This window comes from Plecotus auritus (assembly GCF_963455305.1).
Source record: "Plecotus auritus genome assembly, chromosome: 2".
NCBI lineage: Eukaryota > Metazoa > Chordata > Mammalia > Chiroptera > Vespertilionidae > Plecotus > Plecotus auritus.
In genome coordinates, this window is record NC_137771.1 from 9,026,903 (window position 1) to 9,042,079 (window position 15,177).

At 55.1% G+C, this 15,177-nt stretch overlaps 1 protein-coding gene across 1 annotated transcript; it reads left to right on the forward strand.

Annotated features, from left to right (window-relative positions):
- Window positions 1-1,678: 1,678 nt before the first annotated feature.
- On the forward strand, window positions 1,679-8,188 carry CTRC (chymotrypsin C). The gene is made up of 8 exons (XM_080654285.1): window positions 1,679-1,736; window positions 3,161-3,252; window positions 3,346-3,443; window positions 4,818-4,943; window positions 5,712-5,848; window positions 6,582-6,727; window positions 7,347-7,499; window positions 8,113-8,188. The coding sequence occupies exons 1-8, from the start codon at window positions 1,697-1,699 to the stop codon at window positions 8,125-8,127; spliced, it is 807 nt and encodes a 268-aa protein (XP_080510411.1). The 5' UTR covers window positions 1,679-1,696; the 3' UTR covers window positions 8,128-8,188.
- Window positions 8,189-15,177: the final 6,989 nt, after the last annotated feature.

Consider the following 15,177-nt stretch of genomic DNA (forward strand, 5'->3'; position numbering starts at 1 on the left):
TCCTGAGGTCCCCCCTCTTTGGAGCCCAGCCTCCACTGAGTCATCCTGGGTATTTTTCCATCGCAGTCTGACCCTGAGTGGCTGGGGGTCATTGAGGTCCCAGATCCTCCGAGGCCCCGCTCCACCCCGGAAAACAAGGCTCAGCGGGATGGGGCCTGGCCTGGGACAGCATCCTCACACTCTCAAGTCCTCAAGTGCATTTTGGAATCTGAAGAGAAGGAATCCTTTCCAACCCGCACCCCATCACGCTCCCACCCAGAACTAACTTCGGGTTCAGGGACACTCCAAGGAACACTTACCACCCTGCCCAGCAGGGGGCTCCAGCGATGCTGAACTGGGTCTTAGTATCCCTGAGGTCCCAGCCCTAGCACAGGGCCTCCACATAGAGGTGCTCAGCGAGTGTGGGACAAATGAATGAATGAATGAATGAATGAATGGCCTCTGTGTGCATAGTATATCAGTGCCTCACCGTCTGGGCGTACAAGAGCAGAAGCTGAGGTCGTGCCTTTGGAAAAATGGATTAAACCAGATGCTCTAAGGCAGTGGTCGTCCAACTGCGGCTCGCGAGCCACGTGCAGCTCTTTGGCCCCTTGAGTGTGGCTCTTCCACAAAATACCACGGCCTGGGCGAGTCTATTTTGAAGAAATGGCGTTAGAAGAAGTTTAAGTTTAAAAAATGTGGCTCTCCAAAGAAATTTCAATCGTTGTACTGTTGATATTTGGCTCTGTTGACTAATGAGTTTGCCGACCACTGCAAGGGATAAACTAACCCCAAACTACTGGGGCTCCAGATGGAACGGCTGGGCCATCCATTATGAGACCCACCATAATGAGACCCACCATAATGAGACCCACACCAAGGGCCATAGACCCAGATCTGCCACTCAACCTTGACGTTCCAGTCATGGAAGCTTAGGACCGATAGGAACCTAAGAGTGTGTCTGGTTCTAATTGCCCATTTTAGAGATGGGGAGACGGGGGGCCTTGCAGGGAGACAACCGAGCTGGCTCCAGGTGGGAATTTGGCCAGGAGACGCCCACGCCTCAGCCTCTGTGCTCAGCCCTGGAGCAGGTGCTGGAGAGCAGGAATGCCCCAAACCCAGACAATACTAGTTGAACGAGGGGGGAAGAAAAAGAGAAACAGCAGGAAGAGAAGAAAGAAAACGAGAGGAAGCTATGAAGACAGAAGGGATGGGTGTGTTGGCAGTGTGAAGCCCTGGACCGGTTCTGTTGTTGCCCAGCTGTGTGACCATGGATGGCCCCAGACCCTCAAGTCTCAGCTGCCTCATCTTTAATGAGCGGGTTAGAGTGTCTATTTCGTGTTGTTGGGAGAATTACGTGCGTGCAAGAAGCATGGAGCACGATGCCTGGCACCTAGTGGGTGCTCAGTAAATAATAGCTAAAAGAATGAGTTCAGGAGAGAGAAGAACACACTCCCAGCAGAGTGGTGGGGGGGCCCCCAAAACCTGCACACCTCAGAATTTGCTCTCCCCGGTTATTTGGGAAAATCCATGCCTTGAGCCAGCCCTGTCTCCTGCCCAAATTAAACAGTAACCACCCAAGGTCAGGGAAAGGGCCTTGCAGGAGCAGGTTTCTTTCCAAGAGGTGGCTCAGCCTTGACCAGGGGGCTCTCCCCGCTGCTGCCTATAAATGTGCCCTTCCCGCCTGGACCGGCCACTCACTCCTGAGCACGCAAACATGCTGGGCTTCACCGTCCTCGCCGCCCTCCTGGCCTGCGGTAAGCTGTGGGTCGGGGACCAGCTGCAGCCCACGGGCTGTGAGCTCCGGCCTCCCAGGAACAAGGACCGGAGCAGGGGGCCTTCTGCTCTCAGTGGGGGGGTCCAGGAAAGGAGCTCTGGGGTCCTATGAGTGTTCAGATACTGCTGACCCGCTGTGTGTCAGATGAGCCACTTGCCCGCTTGGCAACTTGGCTTCCATATCTGCAAAATAGAGCTGATGATCTGACCTCCCAGCGCGAGGATAGAGCTGAGGCGTGGAGAGCTCCAGGCCTGCGCTCACCCTGGGCTCTCCAGCGACCACTGGGACTTGCCCTTCCCAGGGTGGGCATCTCTCCCTTGGGGATTCTTTCCTTCCCCGTGTTGGTGGCCTTCTGCCCAGTTAGGAATCAACAAACGTGGCTTGTATGTCACTCACTCGCGGCAGGACCTAGACAAGCCACTTAACCTCTTTAAGTCTCACTGGCTCTTTTGGCAAATGAGAGCACTTGATTAAGAGTCCTGCCCTGGCTGGGGTGGTTCTCCTGCACCTAAAAGCGGCTGGTTCTATTCCTGGTCAGGGCACATGCCGGGCTTTCGGGCTCAGTCCCCGGCGAGGGTCATGCAGGACAAAGCTGATCAATGTTTCTCTGCTCTCACATCAGTGTTTCTCTCGCTCTCGCTCTCGCTCTCTCTCTCTCTCAAAATCAATTTTTTAAAAATCTTTTAAAAACTATTTGTAAAAGAGTCCTCCCAGCTAACAACCAGGGCAGAAGTAATAATACCAGCTCCTGTTACTGCGTGTTTACCATGGGCCAGGCCTGCGCTAAGCCCTTCGTGTGCAGGAGCTACCTTGACCGTGGGAGGCAGGGCCTATTAGTACGTCCACTTTACAGATGAGACACTGAGGCTCAGTGAGGCTCCATATCTCGCCCAAGATCACGTGGCTGCTCGGTGGTAGAGCCAGAATTGGAGTCTGGGTCTGTCTCCCTGTTTAGCACATGCTCTTGACCACTCCACACAGCTCCCAGCTCTGACAGTCTGGGACTCTATGGACTCACTGCACACACACAGACACACACACACACACACACACACACCCATTACACTGTGGCCTAAAAATGAACAGCAGGGTAAGGATGAAGGACCCTGGCGGTCCCGGGCACTCGCACGCATGCCAGCCACCTTTTGGTCCCTCTGTACCAGGCCTTTCACTGAACTCTTTGCAGGCATTGTCTAATTTGTTCTCAGGACAAGCACACCAGGTTGGTGCTATTCTTCCCATTTCACAGACAGGGAAGCTGAGGTCCCGAGAACTAGATGGCTCCCCCAAAGTCATCAGTAAAATCTGAGTCCGTGTCTGCCCAGCCCCAAAGTCCCACCTGCCCCTTCCTCAGCGGGGATGCCAGCCCCCTCACCTGTGTTCTTCCTCTCCTGTCTCCCCCAGCCTCCAGCTGCGGGGTCCCCACCTTCCAGCCCAACCTAGCAACCCGGGTGGTGGGCGGAGACAATGCCGTGCCCCACAGCTGGCCCTGGCAGGTAAGTACTGTTGCAGGGGTGGGAGGTGGAAGGTGGGAGGAGAGGGGCGTGGGGTGGGGGTCCCTGTGGACTGACACGTGGCCCCTCCTCCAGATCTCCCTCCAGTACCTGAAGGACAACACGTGGAGGCACACATGCGGTGGCACCTTGATCGCCAGCAACTTCGTCCTCACGGCTGCCCACTGCATCAGGTGAGTGGGGATGACGCCCAGAGCGGGGGGCCTGAGGAGCTGCTTTTAGTGAGCACCTATTACACACTCAGGCACTGCACTAAATAAGCCGCTTATCTCCAGTAACCGCGTTTCATTTCTCCATCCAACAGTATTTATTGTGCACCTACTATGTGCCAGGGGACACAGCAGACAGGATGAAATCTGTGCTCTCAATGAGCTTATATTCTAGCAGAAGACAAAGCAACAGACCATTAAACAAGTGAATATATAACATATCAAATGTCAGTGAAGAGAAAAGGCTGGAAGAGACTAGAAAGAATAAGGGGTTCTATTTTAAAGGAGGTGGTCAGGGAAGCTCTTTCTGCAAAGGGGACATGTGAGCAAAGACCTGAAGGAAGTGAGGCAAGGACTCATGGTCTAGAGCAGGGGTCCTCAAACTACGGCCCGCGGGCCACATGCGGCCCGCCGAGGACATTTATCCGGCCCGCCGGGTGCCGCTGCCTGTCCTGCTTAGCAGCCGACTCGTCCCGGGCCCACAGTGCGCATAGGAATTTGTTCATAGCTTTTTTTTTAAACTACAGTCCGGCCCTCCAATGGTCTGAGGGACAGTGAACTGGCCCCCTGTTTAAAAAGTTTGAGGACCCCTGGTCTGGAGGAAGCGTGCTGCAAGTGGAGGGAACAGCCAGTGCAAAGGCCTAGAGGAGGGAACGTAGTATGTCTGAGGAATGATGAGGAAGCTGGGGCTGCAGAAGCAGTGGGGGGTGGAGGGGGCGAATGAGGGGAGTTAGAGAGAAATGCAGGTGAGATGATGTAGGCAAGAAGCAACCGATTCTCACAGCAGTCCTGCAAGGGAGTTCCACTGTTACCTCCACTTTACAGATGAGAAAACTGAGGCCCGGGGCTACACACCTAGGAGCCAAAGTGGACTTGGCCAGGGCCCTTCTCTACACCCTGGGAAGGGTCAACAGGGATGGACACGCCCATCCCCCAAATGATTGCCATGTGGCCACAGAGCTGAGTCACCGAAGCTCCGAGTTCCCTCTCCCTTTTTTGTTTTAGTTTTAGTTTATTTATATTTATATTTTTTTGTTAATCCTCAACCGAGGATATTTTCCCATTGATTTTAGAGAGTGTAAGGCAGGGGAGAGACAGAGAGAGAAACATCGATGTGAGACAGACACCTGTATTGGTTGCCTCCCACACAAGCTTGACCAGGGCTGGGGATCAAGCCTGCAACTGAGGCACGTGCCCTTTTGATCAAACGCGGGACCCTTCAGTCCGAGGGCCATTGCTCTATCCACTGAGCCAATCCAGCTGGAGGAGGTTCCCTCTCTACCCCACCAGCTAGCGGGGACGGGAGGCCACCCTGACCAGTCCCCTTCCTCTGTTTAGCAAATCCAAGACCTACCGTGTGGGCCTGGGGAAGAACAACCTGGCGGTGGACGACGAGGCGGGCTCCCTGTTCGTGGATGTGGACGCCATCTTTGTCCACGAGAAGTGGAACTCCTTCCTGGTGCGGTGAGTGCCCAGCTGACATCTCACGCCCCTGGGGGCAGCGCAGGAGGAGGAGGGGATCCCAAGACAGAGCCGCAGAGCCTGCCCCCACCCTGACCCTGGGCCCCATCCTCACCCTGCACAGCCAGCAGATGGCTCCTTCTCGCAAAATGGCAAAATACTAAATGGAGACAGACACCCTTCCCATCTCCGTCATGGGCCGGGGTGCCCCAGAGGTACGCAGGGAATCACCCCACGCCCCCCATAGGTCTTGCCTGAAGCCCCTCAGCCAGGGCTGAGCTAGCACTCGCCTTAATTGAGTGCCTACGCATTGTAATCCTCACAACAGCCCTGCACGAGGAACTCAGAGAGGTTAAGGAATATGTCCCAGGTCACACAGCCCGGACCTGTCAGAACCAGAAATCAAACCAGGTCTGCGAAGGTTGCCAGCTCTCATCCTGGTGACAGGAAAACCTTTTAAAAATTGCATCCACAAGCGTCTCTGTTTTATCATTGTAATTCCCTACTCACCTTTGCTTAATTGCTGGTGGGTACTTAACCTGCTGGTCCCAAAGGCTTCATCTACATCTAAAGGGGCGGGCGATGACCGTGGTAGAAGGCAGATCATCTGTCCTCTGACATCTCTGTCAGCCGAGAAGAAGCTGGCAGTCAGGATGTTCAGGGAGGACCCCAGTCACCCTGGGCCTGACTCTCAGCTCACAGCTGGGCCTCTTAGCCTTGGCGGGGCAGCCAAGACCTCCTTCTCAGTCAGTCCTCCGCTCTGAATTCCAGCAATGACATCGCCCTCATCAAGCTGGCGGAACCCGTGGAGCTGAGTGACACCATCCAGGTGGCCTGCCTGCCCGAGAAGGGCGCCATGCTGTCTCGGGACTATCCCTGCTACGTCACCGGCTGGGGCCGCCTCTGGAGTGAGTACCGCCCCTGGCAAATCACGGGAGCCTTCCTGGAGGAATTGCTCTCCCAACAAGCATCAGCCACTTTGCCCATCACTTTTCCCCTTCAGATTCTCTTAATGTTGTAATAACAACAGCTGATATTTATTTATTAAGTGCCTACCATGTAGCAGACACTAACAACTGCGTAAGAAGGGGTGCTACAAGGATTGAATAGATTAGAATTGGTCAAGTGCTTATACAAGGCTTGGCACATACTAAGTGCCATATAAGTGACTATTAAATAAACTCAACAACCTTTTGGGGGTGGAGGGTTAGATCTTAGGGTACCATATGCCCAATAAGTTCCAGCCACATTAAAAGGTTAAATGCAAATAGATGAAACTGTGGAAGGCTTAGAGGAAAATGCAGATTAATACTTGGAAAATCTTGGGGTGAGAAAGACCGTTTACTGTGCGACATTAAGGCAGAATCTTTCAAGGAAACGAGTGACAATGGAACCCCAGAATCACCTCCAAGGGCTTTCTGTGATTAGTCCTGCCTCCAGCCTGCTCTCCCTTCCCCCTCCTCGGGGTGGGGTGGGGGGCCTCCAGCCACACAGTCTGAGGCCATTGGCTCAGAGCCTCTCCTCTCCACTAAGGGCCTATGTGTGGTGCCCACAAACTCCCTGGGGACCTATCCCGGCCCCACTCACCGGAAGGCCTGGGCTGCCTGGGCGGATGCCCGCTCACCACTGTTCTCTCCGCAGCCAATGGCCCCATCGCCGAGGAGCTGCAGCAGGGTCTGCAGCCCGTGGTGGATCACGCCACCTGCACCCAGAGCGACTGGTGGGGCGCCATGGTGAAGGACACCATGGTGTGCGCCGGGGGTGACGGCGTCACCTCAGCCTGCAACGTGAGTGTCCGGGCCCACACCCCGTCCCTATCCAGGTGGCCAAGTAAAAATATGGACATAGAGTGAGCGCTTCACGGGGTTGCCGTGACGACTCAATGAGACTAGCAAGTGGAGAAGGAACTTCATGGAAGTCTCTGTACATGTTCCGTCATGCCATCAGCTCCATTGTCCAGGGAGACAGGGGACTCGGGGAGCCTGACACAGACCCAGGAAACATCTAGGACAATCAGGGACTGTCCCGTTTTCAAACACACGACCCCTCTCCCCACTCCCCCTGCCTCACGTTCCCAGCTCTCCAACATAGCTCCCCGCATCCTCATCCCTCTGGGCATCTCTCTCTGGACATGGTGACCTGAACAGCTAGGGAAACTGAGGCACAGAGAGGGTTACCGTCATCCCAAGGTCACACAGCACATCAAGAGCTCATTTGACACCCCAGGGCCTCCTAGAATGAGGCCAAGATAGCCCCACGCCATCTCTTCTCTGCCCCCGTCACCGTGGACAGGCTGAGGCCAAAAGAGGGGGTACAAGACTGTGAGGAGCCCACACCCCGACTCGCCCTGGCTTCCCAAGCCTGCCTGGGGGGAGGCCTGGGACTGATGCTGCCTGTCTGGTGCAGGGGGACTCCGGCGGCCCACTGAACTGCCAGGCTGAGAACGGCTCCTGGGAGGTGCGGGGCATCGTGAGCTTCGGCTCCGGCCTGGGCTGCAACACCCACAAGAAGCCCGCAGTCTACACCCGCGTGTCCGCCTACATCGACTGGATCAACGAGGTGCGTGCCTGCCTCCCAGCCTCCTTCTGGCATGCGCCAGCCCCTCGCCCTCACTCGCCCTCACACCCCTGTTCCTTACCAACTCATTCATTCATTCACTCATTCATTGGCTGGTTCCATCATTCATTCATTCGCATACTTGTTCCCATAGTCATCCATTCATGTACTCACTCACTCAATCAAGAAGTACTGAGTGCTTGCTGGACACAGCCTTGAGTCAGGTGAAGGACACGGTCATTACCATTCGCCCCTTTGCTTCAGCAAATACTCATGTCCTGATCCCGGGCACCACACCAGTCCCCCAAAAGCGAAACGTGGCCCCAGGAGAGCGGGGCTCAGCCGAGGAGAGGGGCAGCGTGGCCGGCCATGCAGACCTTGAGGACAGGGGAGCAGAGGGTCACTCGGACTGCAGCTTTCACGTGGGGGTTGGGGGGCAGATGTGCTCTGAGTCCCATTTGCACTGCGGCCTGAAGTCCTGCGGGAAGGGGTGTGGAGCCCTTGGGCAGAGGCGAGGCTGGCTTGTGAAGTCCGGGGCCGCCCCACTCCCCGGCAGCAGGGGACACGGACGTGGGCGCAGGCGCACACACACTCACCCTGTTCTCGGCTCTTGCAGAAAATGCAGCAGTGATTCATCCTCGGGAGCCACGGCCACAAATCCCCGCAACCACAATAAACCTCCTCTGCCCTTGAGCCTGCGCCTGCACTCTTGATTTGCGTCTCCGCAGCAGTTCCCGGGGCCCTCTGTGTGTGTGCGGAGGGTGGGGGGGGGGGTCATTCCACATTGGGAATGCAAAGAGAGCCCCCCCAGCCCCCAGCCAGGCTGGTCAGGCCTTGGAGTTTGCTCCTGGTCCTGGAGGTGCTCGTGGAGGGGACCCCAGGAGGCCCCCTGGTGCCTGAGGGGATATGAGTTAGGGACACACCAGACACTTGCTCTCAACTTCTCACAGCTGTGACCCTGATCAAATCACCATCTTCCTGATCCTGCCTCTCCCCCACCCTCCGCAGAGGAGCCTGGTGGGTCAGCTGTAGGTGGAGGATGGGGTCTCCCCAAGGACAGCCTCGCTGGCTCAGACAGGCAGGCCCCAGGAGGGTGCCCACTGCTCAGGGACAGCTACCCCAGAGTGGCGGGCACGGGGAGGGTGCAGGCGGAGGGGGAGAGCCTGGCCCAGCCCTCAGGGGTACAGGTTTGAGGAAAGCAATGGTTGCCACACATGGTCACAGCAGTCAGAGCTGGGAAAACTTTCACTGTATTAGACAGGCCGGGAATCTGAGGCCCAGAGCGAGGAAGGAGCTGGGCCAGGTCACAGGGACAGAGACCCAGTGGTGTGCCTGCCACAGCGGCCTAGGGGAGGGAGAGCCCTCCTGAGGACCATTGGGGGGCAAGTGTGGCCAAGAAAGAGAGGGACCCAGTGTCCAGTGAGGGAAAGACCCAGTGGGGACCCTGACCCCTGACCACAGCACTCCTGAGAATGTGCTGATCCAGAAAGGGAGGTGCCCCCCCCGCCCCACCTCTGAACTCCCAGCTCCTCCTGGGCGAGCCCTCGGCTGCACGCCCTGTGGCTGGTCCATGAGCTGTCCTGCTTTCCCACGGACTTTGGCCGCGGGAGGTGGGACGTGGCGGACCTCTCCGGCATCACTATGCCAAGGCCGTTCTCAGGAAAGACGGCTCATTCAACGAGAAAGACAGCTCCAAGCAGCTGGTGCTGCCAGAGCCCGAGGCACGGGGCAGGGAGGGGGTACCGACAGTCCCGGTGCTGAGTCCTTTCCTAGGATGTGAGGCTCACGAGCCGCAGTTTGCCGCTCTGTTGACTAATGAGTTTGCCGACCACTGACCTAGACTCTCGATTCCAATAATTACAGGCTGTTGTTGTTCCTTGTGATTAAGCCCCTAGGCAGGGGTGGGCAAACTTTTTGACTCGAGGGCCACAATGGGTTCTTAAACTGGACCGGAGGGCTGGAACAAAAGCATGGATGGAGTGTTTGTGTGAACTAATATAAATTCAAAGTAAAGGAGCGGAGGGGAGAGCAAGAGAACCCTCCGCTCTTTCGGCTCCACGGGCCGAATAGAACAGCCGAACGGGCCGGATCCGGCCCACGGGCCGTAGTTTGCCCACGGCTGCCCTAGGGCCTAGGCTAACATCACTGTGGCCCTGACCAAGGCTGTGGTAAAAAGGAGAGAGGGGCCTCAGGAATTCAGTAATAAGGCCAGACTTATTTAAGAGGCACATGTGCCGTGTTAAACAGCAGCCCCCAGTCCCCAATCTATATAGCTTTTGGGAATGTGGTTGGATTAGCACACCTAGTTGTATTAGCTAATAAATGTTGAAACATAAGCCACGGTTCTGTTTGTTCGACGAGAACACAAATCTGAGATTCAGGGACAGGACCCACTGTTGTGTCCAAGAGTCAGTGTCTATGTGAGGTGGACAGAGTAACAGCCTCCGAAGACGTCCAGGTCCCAGTCCCAGAACCTGTGAGGGTTACCTGATATGGCCAAAGGAATTAGCAGGTGCGAATAATTTAAGGATCGTGGGACGGGGAGTGTCCTGAACTAGCCAGGTGGGCCCGATGCAATCACAAGGGCCCTTATAACAGGGAGGCAGGCGGGTCAGAGTCAGGAGATCTAGGAACGGAAGCAGGGGGTCCAGGTCCAGGTCCAGGTCCAGGTCCAGGTCCGGGTCCGGGTCCGGGTCCGGGTCCGGGTCCGGGTCCGGGTCCGGGTCCGGGTCCGGGTCCATTTCTGGGACATACGAAGATGTTGGCTTTGTGGACGTAGGAGGAGTCACAAGCCGAGCAAGGCAGGTGGCCTCTAGCTAGAAACTGGGAAAGTCGGGGACAGGGGCTCCCCGCTAGGCCTCCAGGAGGGTCCAGCCTGGTGTAGCCCAGTGACACTGGCTGTGGCCCTCTGGCTTCCAGAACTGTGAGAGGACACGGGTCTGCGTTTTGAGCCACTGCAGTCATGGTAAGTTGTTGAGGCAGCAACAGGACATACATACACCATCTCTCCTCTCTTCTGGCGAAACCTAGAGTCCGCGGTGGGAGTCAGGGGGGCAGGAAGGGCAGGGCAGGAAGGACTCCCTGGGCTCTGGCTGCGGTGACGGCAAGGATTTGTGCACTTTGCCCAAGAAGTCACAAACCGGTGGTTGGAAGCGAGGGAAAGGGGGCACTGAGGCACTGACCCGCCGCCTCCGCTTTCTGAGAGCCCCGTGCCAGCAGCCACTAGAATGCCATCGTGTGTACATCTGACACAGTCGCCATGGCTGGCACGCAGTGAGCCCCAGGGAATCTGTGTGCCAGGCACCATCCAAGGACTTCCCATACACTGTCTCAGTTAATCATCATGACAGCCCTGATTATTATCCCCCTTTACAGATGAGGAAACTGAGGCTCGGAGAGGTTTAGAAACTTGCCCACGATCACACTGCTAGTGATGGGCACCAGGTCTCGAACCCAGGTAGTCTGGCTCCAGAGCCTGTGTGGCTAGCAACCATATTTTTCTGCCATTAATCCCCAAATCTTAAGGCGCCCCTCTACACTGAAGCGCTCTACTGGCCCTGTCAGAGGGGAGGGGGTGTAGGCTGTGGGTGTGCTGACAAGCCTGAGCAAAGCTGGCAACGAGCCCAGACAGAAACCTGCGAGGAGAATTATGGCTCACAGATGTTCACAAAGGGCTCGCACCCACTGTGCCAGCTACTGCTGGCACAATTAATAATGCTGCGTAACAACCAACCTCAAGCCCTCCGTGGCATCCAAGGCAGGAGTTATTGCTCACACGTGTGGGGGCAGCTGGGGGCCAGCTACATGGCCCTGCGGATTGTGGCTGGAATCCCTCCTATGTCTAAGGGCCTGGGGGTTGGCTGGTCAAGTCTGGGCACTCATGGGGTTGGAGCACTGAACTCTGCCACTGACAGGCAGCGACAGTGACTGAGTCACTTAACCTCTCAGAACCTCAGTTTCCTCATCCGTCAAATGGGCACCTGCCTCCCTCTCCGTTTCCCAATGAAATCACAGCAGCTTGTGATTGGAGTCATTACATCTACAGGCCCCACACCTGGGCTCCTATTAGCAAATCTTCCCTCTCCCTTTGTTCCTTAGGAGAGAGAGCCTCTTTCCCAGCAGGTCTTGGGGGCCGGTTCCCCCACGCTCCCTCTTCTGAGGTTGGGGCATGTGTCTGCAAAACTTCTCGTAGTGGTGGACCCAGGGGGGCATATAAAGACAGAGAATAAACACGGAGCATCTATCCAAAGCATCGATTTTCCGTGAAGATTGGGTGGGAAGAAAGGAAGTTGACATTGAGCCAGCAATGCTTTGAAGTAAGCTACAAAATTCAGACGAGGTTTTCCAGATGAAGACTGAGACTTCAGAGACATCTTGCTGCTGTGGAGACCGCTTCGTGCTAGACCTCAGCTCTGGAGCCCGCGAACCAAATCTGTTTTGTAAATAAAGTTTTATTGGAACCCGGCTATGCCCAGATGGCGGCTTTTGCAAAGTTGACTAGTTGCAACTGAGACCATATGGCCCACAAGCTAAAATATTTACTGTCTGGGCCTTTACAGGAAAAGTTTGCCAAGCTCCGGTCTACTAGGATTCTTTGATGGAAACGTCTGAAGAGTTCTGTGCTATTCATATCCGAGGCCCAGTCTCAGGATTTAAGAGTGAACATTGTATTCCACATTTACTACGGTTTTAAGTGAATACGCTGTTGTTTCATTTTACCCACAAACCTACGAGATAGGTGGGATGCTTGCTTTTCCTATTGGATAGGTGAAGAAAGTGAGAAAATGGCTGAAACTTGCCCTAGCCCAGTTCTTCCCAACTCGCCACGTGTGGAAGAACCACCAGGGTATCTCGCTAACCTGCAGATGCTGAGCTGGCCGTCTGGGGTGGACAGTGTGCACTTCTCACCGGCTCCTAAGCTGTGCGGATGCTGCAGGTCCACACCACTCTGAGCAGCAAGGACCCAAACCACAGAGTCAGCACACGGAAGCCCCGGGTGTGAACCCAGCCCCTAACCACTGAGCCACACGGCTTCCCAGAAGAATATGTTTGCACGAATGAGTCATAAACCCCATGAGAAGTTCACATCTACGTCTCCCTGCCCCCGAGACCTCCAGGACCCAGCCCCATTCAGAACTTGACAAACTCCCTCGTTGTCCAACAACAGACAAATGGGGAACCGAGCACCGAGGGGGAAGTGGGCTGAAGTGGCTGTTTTCTCTCTTCCTCCCTGGCCCCCATTCCCTCTCTAGAACCCTGGGGTTTTTTTTAATATATTTTATTGATTTTTTTTACAGAGAGGAAGGGAGAGGGATAGAGAGTTAGAAACATCGATTAGAGAGAAACATCAACCAGCTGCCTCCTGCACACCCCCTACTGGGGATGTGCCCACAACCAAGGTACATGCCCTTGACTGGAATCGAACCTGGGACCCTTCAGTCCGCAGGCCGACGCTCTATCCACTGAGCCAAACCGGTTAGGGCTAGAACCCTGGATTTTTGTGTCTGTGCCACCCTTTCCCCACTCCTCCTACAAGTGATCTGGGTAGAGCCTCATGCCTAGATTTGGGGGTGGGACATATGAGGCCTGGCCAATCATTGTGTTGCATCCCCACCACCACAACAACAATTGGCTCAGGGATGGGCATGTGACCTAAGGCAGGTCCAATCAGAGAGAGTTGTGGGTATTCCTGAACCCTAGAACCATGGTCTGCAAACTGCAGCTCGCGAGCCACATGCGGCTCTTTGGCCCCTTGAATGTGGCTCTTCCATAAAATACTACGGCCTGGGCGAGTCTATTTTGAAGAAGCAGCGTTAGAAGAAGTTTAAGTTTAAAAAATTTGGCTCTCAAAAGAAATTTCAATCGTTGTACTGTTGATATTTGGCTCTGTTGACGAATGAGTTTGCCGACCACTGCCCTAGAAGAAGGCTGTCACTCCCTGCTGCAGGATGAGGAGGTGTGAGGGTACAACAGCAAGAGGGAGGGAACGGGAAGAAGGGGCGATTTTGTTTCCCTGGGGAGTGATTTTGGCCATGTATGGAGACATTTCTGGTTGTCGTGAGTTGGGGCTGGAGAGGAGGGTGGGAGCCAGGGATGCTGCCACGCCTCCTACAATGCAGAGGACAGCCCTCCTAACGAAGGATCTTCACCCAAAATGTCAGCAGTGCTGCAGTTGGGAAACCCGGGGTCCAAGATCCTATAGCCGTCCTGTTCCCTCGGATGGGAGAACCTGCTGCTCCAGGCCACTCCGTGGAGCCAAGCAGGGACCCTCAGAGCAGATGAGCCCTGGGGACACCCTGGGGACACCCTGGGAGCCCTGGACCCAGCTGGGCCTCAAGCCAGCACTGCTCCGTGCTTCTCCATTTTGTGGCCCCATCAATGGCTCTGTGGCTTATGCCTGATTAAGTTTTGTCACTTTCAACTCCTCAAAGCAAGGTGGTGGGCACATGCCCTTCTCTGTTTTATAGATGGGCAGTCCCAGCCTAGAGAGCCTCTCTGACTGGCCCAAGGTCACACAGAACCTCATGCATGTGCCAACTGGTATTTGCTCAGTGACCTCATACAGGACAAACTGTATTTTTATATTAAAATCAACACAGCTTCACGAAGCAGAATGCCAAATTCACATTGACTTTCAAGATAGAAGAGGAGACTCCAGAAATAGTTTGTCGTTGTAGTGACTGCTACAGACTAAACTGAGTGGCCAGACTATTATGATCTCTGAACGCAGAGATCCTATATAATAAAAGCTAATATGCAAATTGTCCCCTCGACCAGGAGTTCGACCAGCAGGCAAGCCGGCCAACTGCCCATGTCCCCTCCCCCTGGCCAGGCTGGCCGGACCCCACCCATACACGAATTCATGCACCGGGCCTCTAATACACACACACACACACAGAGAGAGGCCAGATTATTATGCGTTCAGAGATCATAATAATCTGGCCACTCAGTGTATAAACAAGAGTCCAAACACTCTTGGGGAGTTGGGGGATCTGTCTGGTGCTTCTCCCCTGTAGGCATGTCCCCCGTGTTTTTCAAATCCTCTCCACAATGTTGCAAAACGGTGGGCACATCTTCCTCTCCCTGTGTCACAGATGGGCAGGCCCCAGGCCCAGGGGTGTACATGACTCATCCAAGGTCACACAGCAAGCCACGGCCTGGAACGGCATTCCTCAACCTTGGCACCATCGACATTGGCAAGGAGATCATGCCTGTGTGCGGTAGGATGTTAAGCAGCATCTCTAGTCTCTACCCACCGGATGCCAATAGTACCCCTCCCAAGCCATGACAACCAAAAATGTCTCTAATGTCCCCTGGGGGGGCAGTACCAGCCCCAGGGAGGACCACTGCCCAGAATGCTTTTCGTTCGGCATGCCAGCTTTGTCTTTGAGAACTCAACTCCAAGGACCAACAACCCATCTTTTTCTTCTTCCCCAGCACATAACACAATCTCTTGAAGGCAGGTTGAACCCATATTTCCATATCCACCTCTGGCATCTTTTTTCAAAGTATTTTCAGGGTGACCGACAGGAGAAAATGGAAAAACAATATTTGAACACAGGCCCTGTTTTCCACTGGGCTTTGAGAAAATCCCCACCTTGTGCACCCTTCATCTATCTCTGGCCGATAAGACCGCTCATAAAGCCAGGGCCCCAGCCACGTCCAGGATTCCTACGGACAC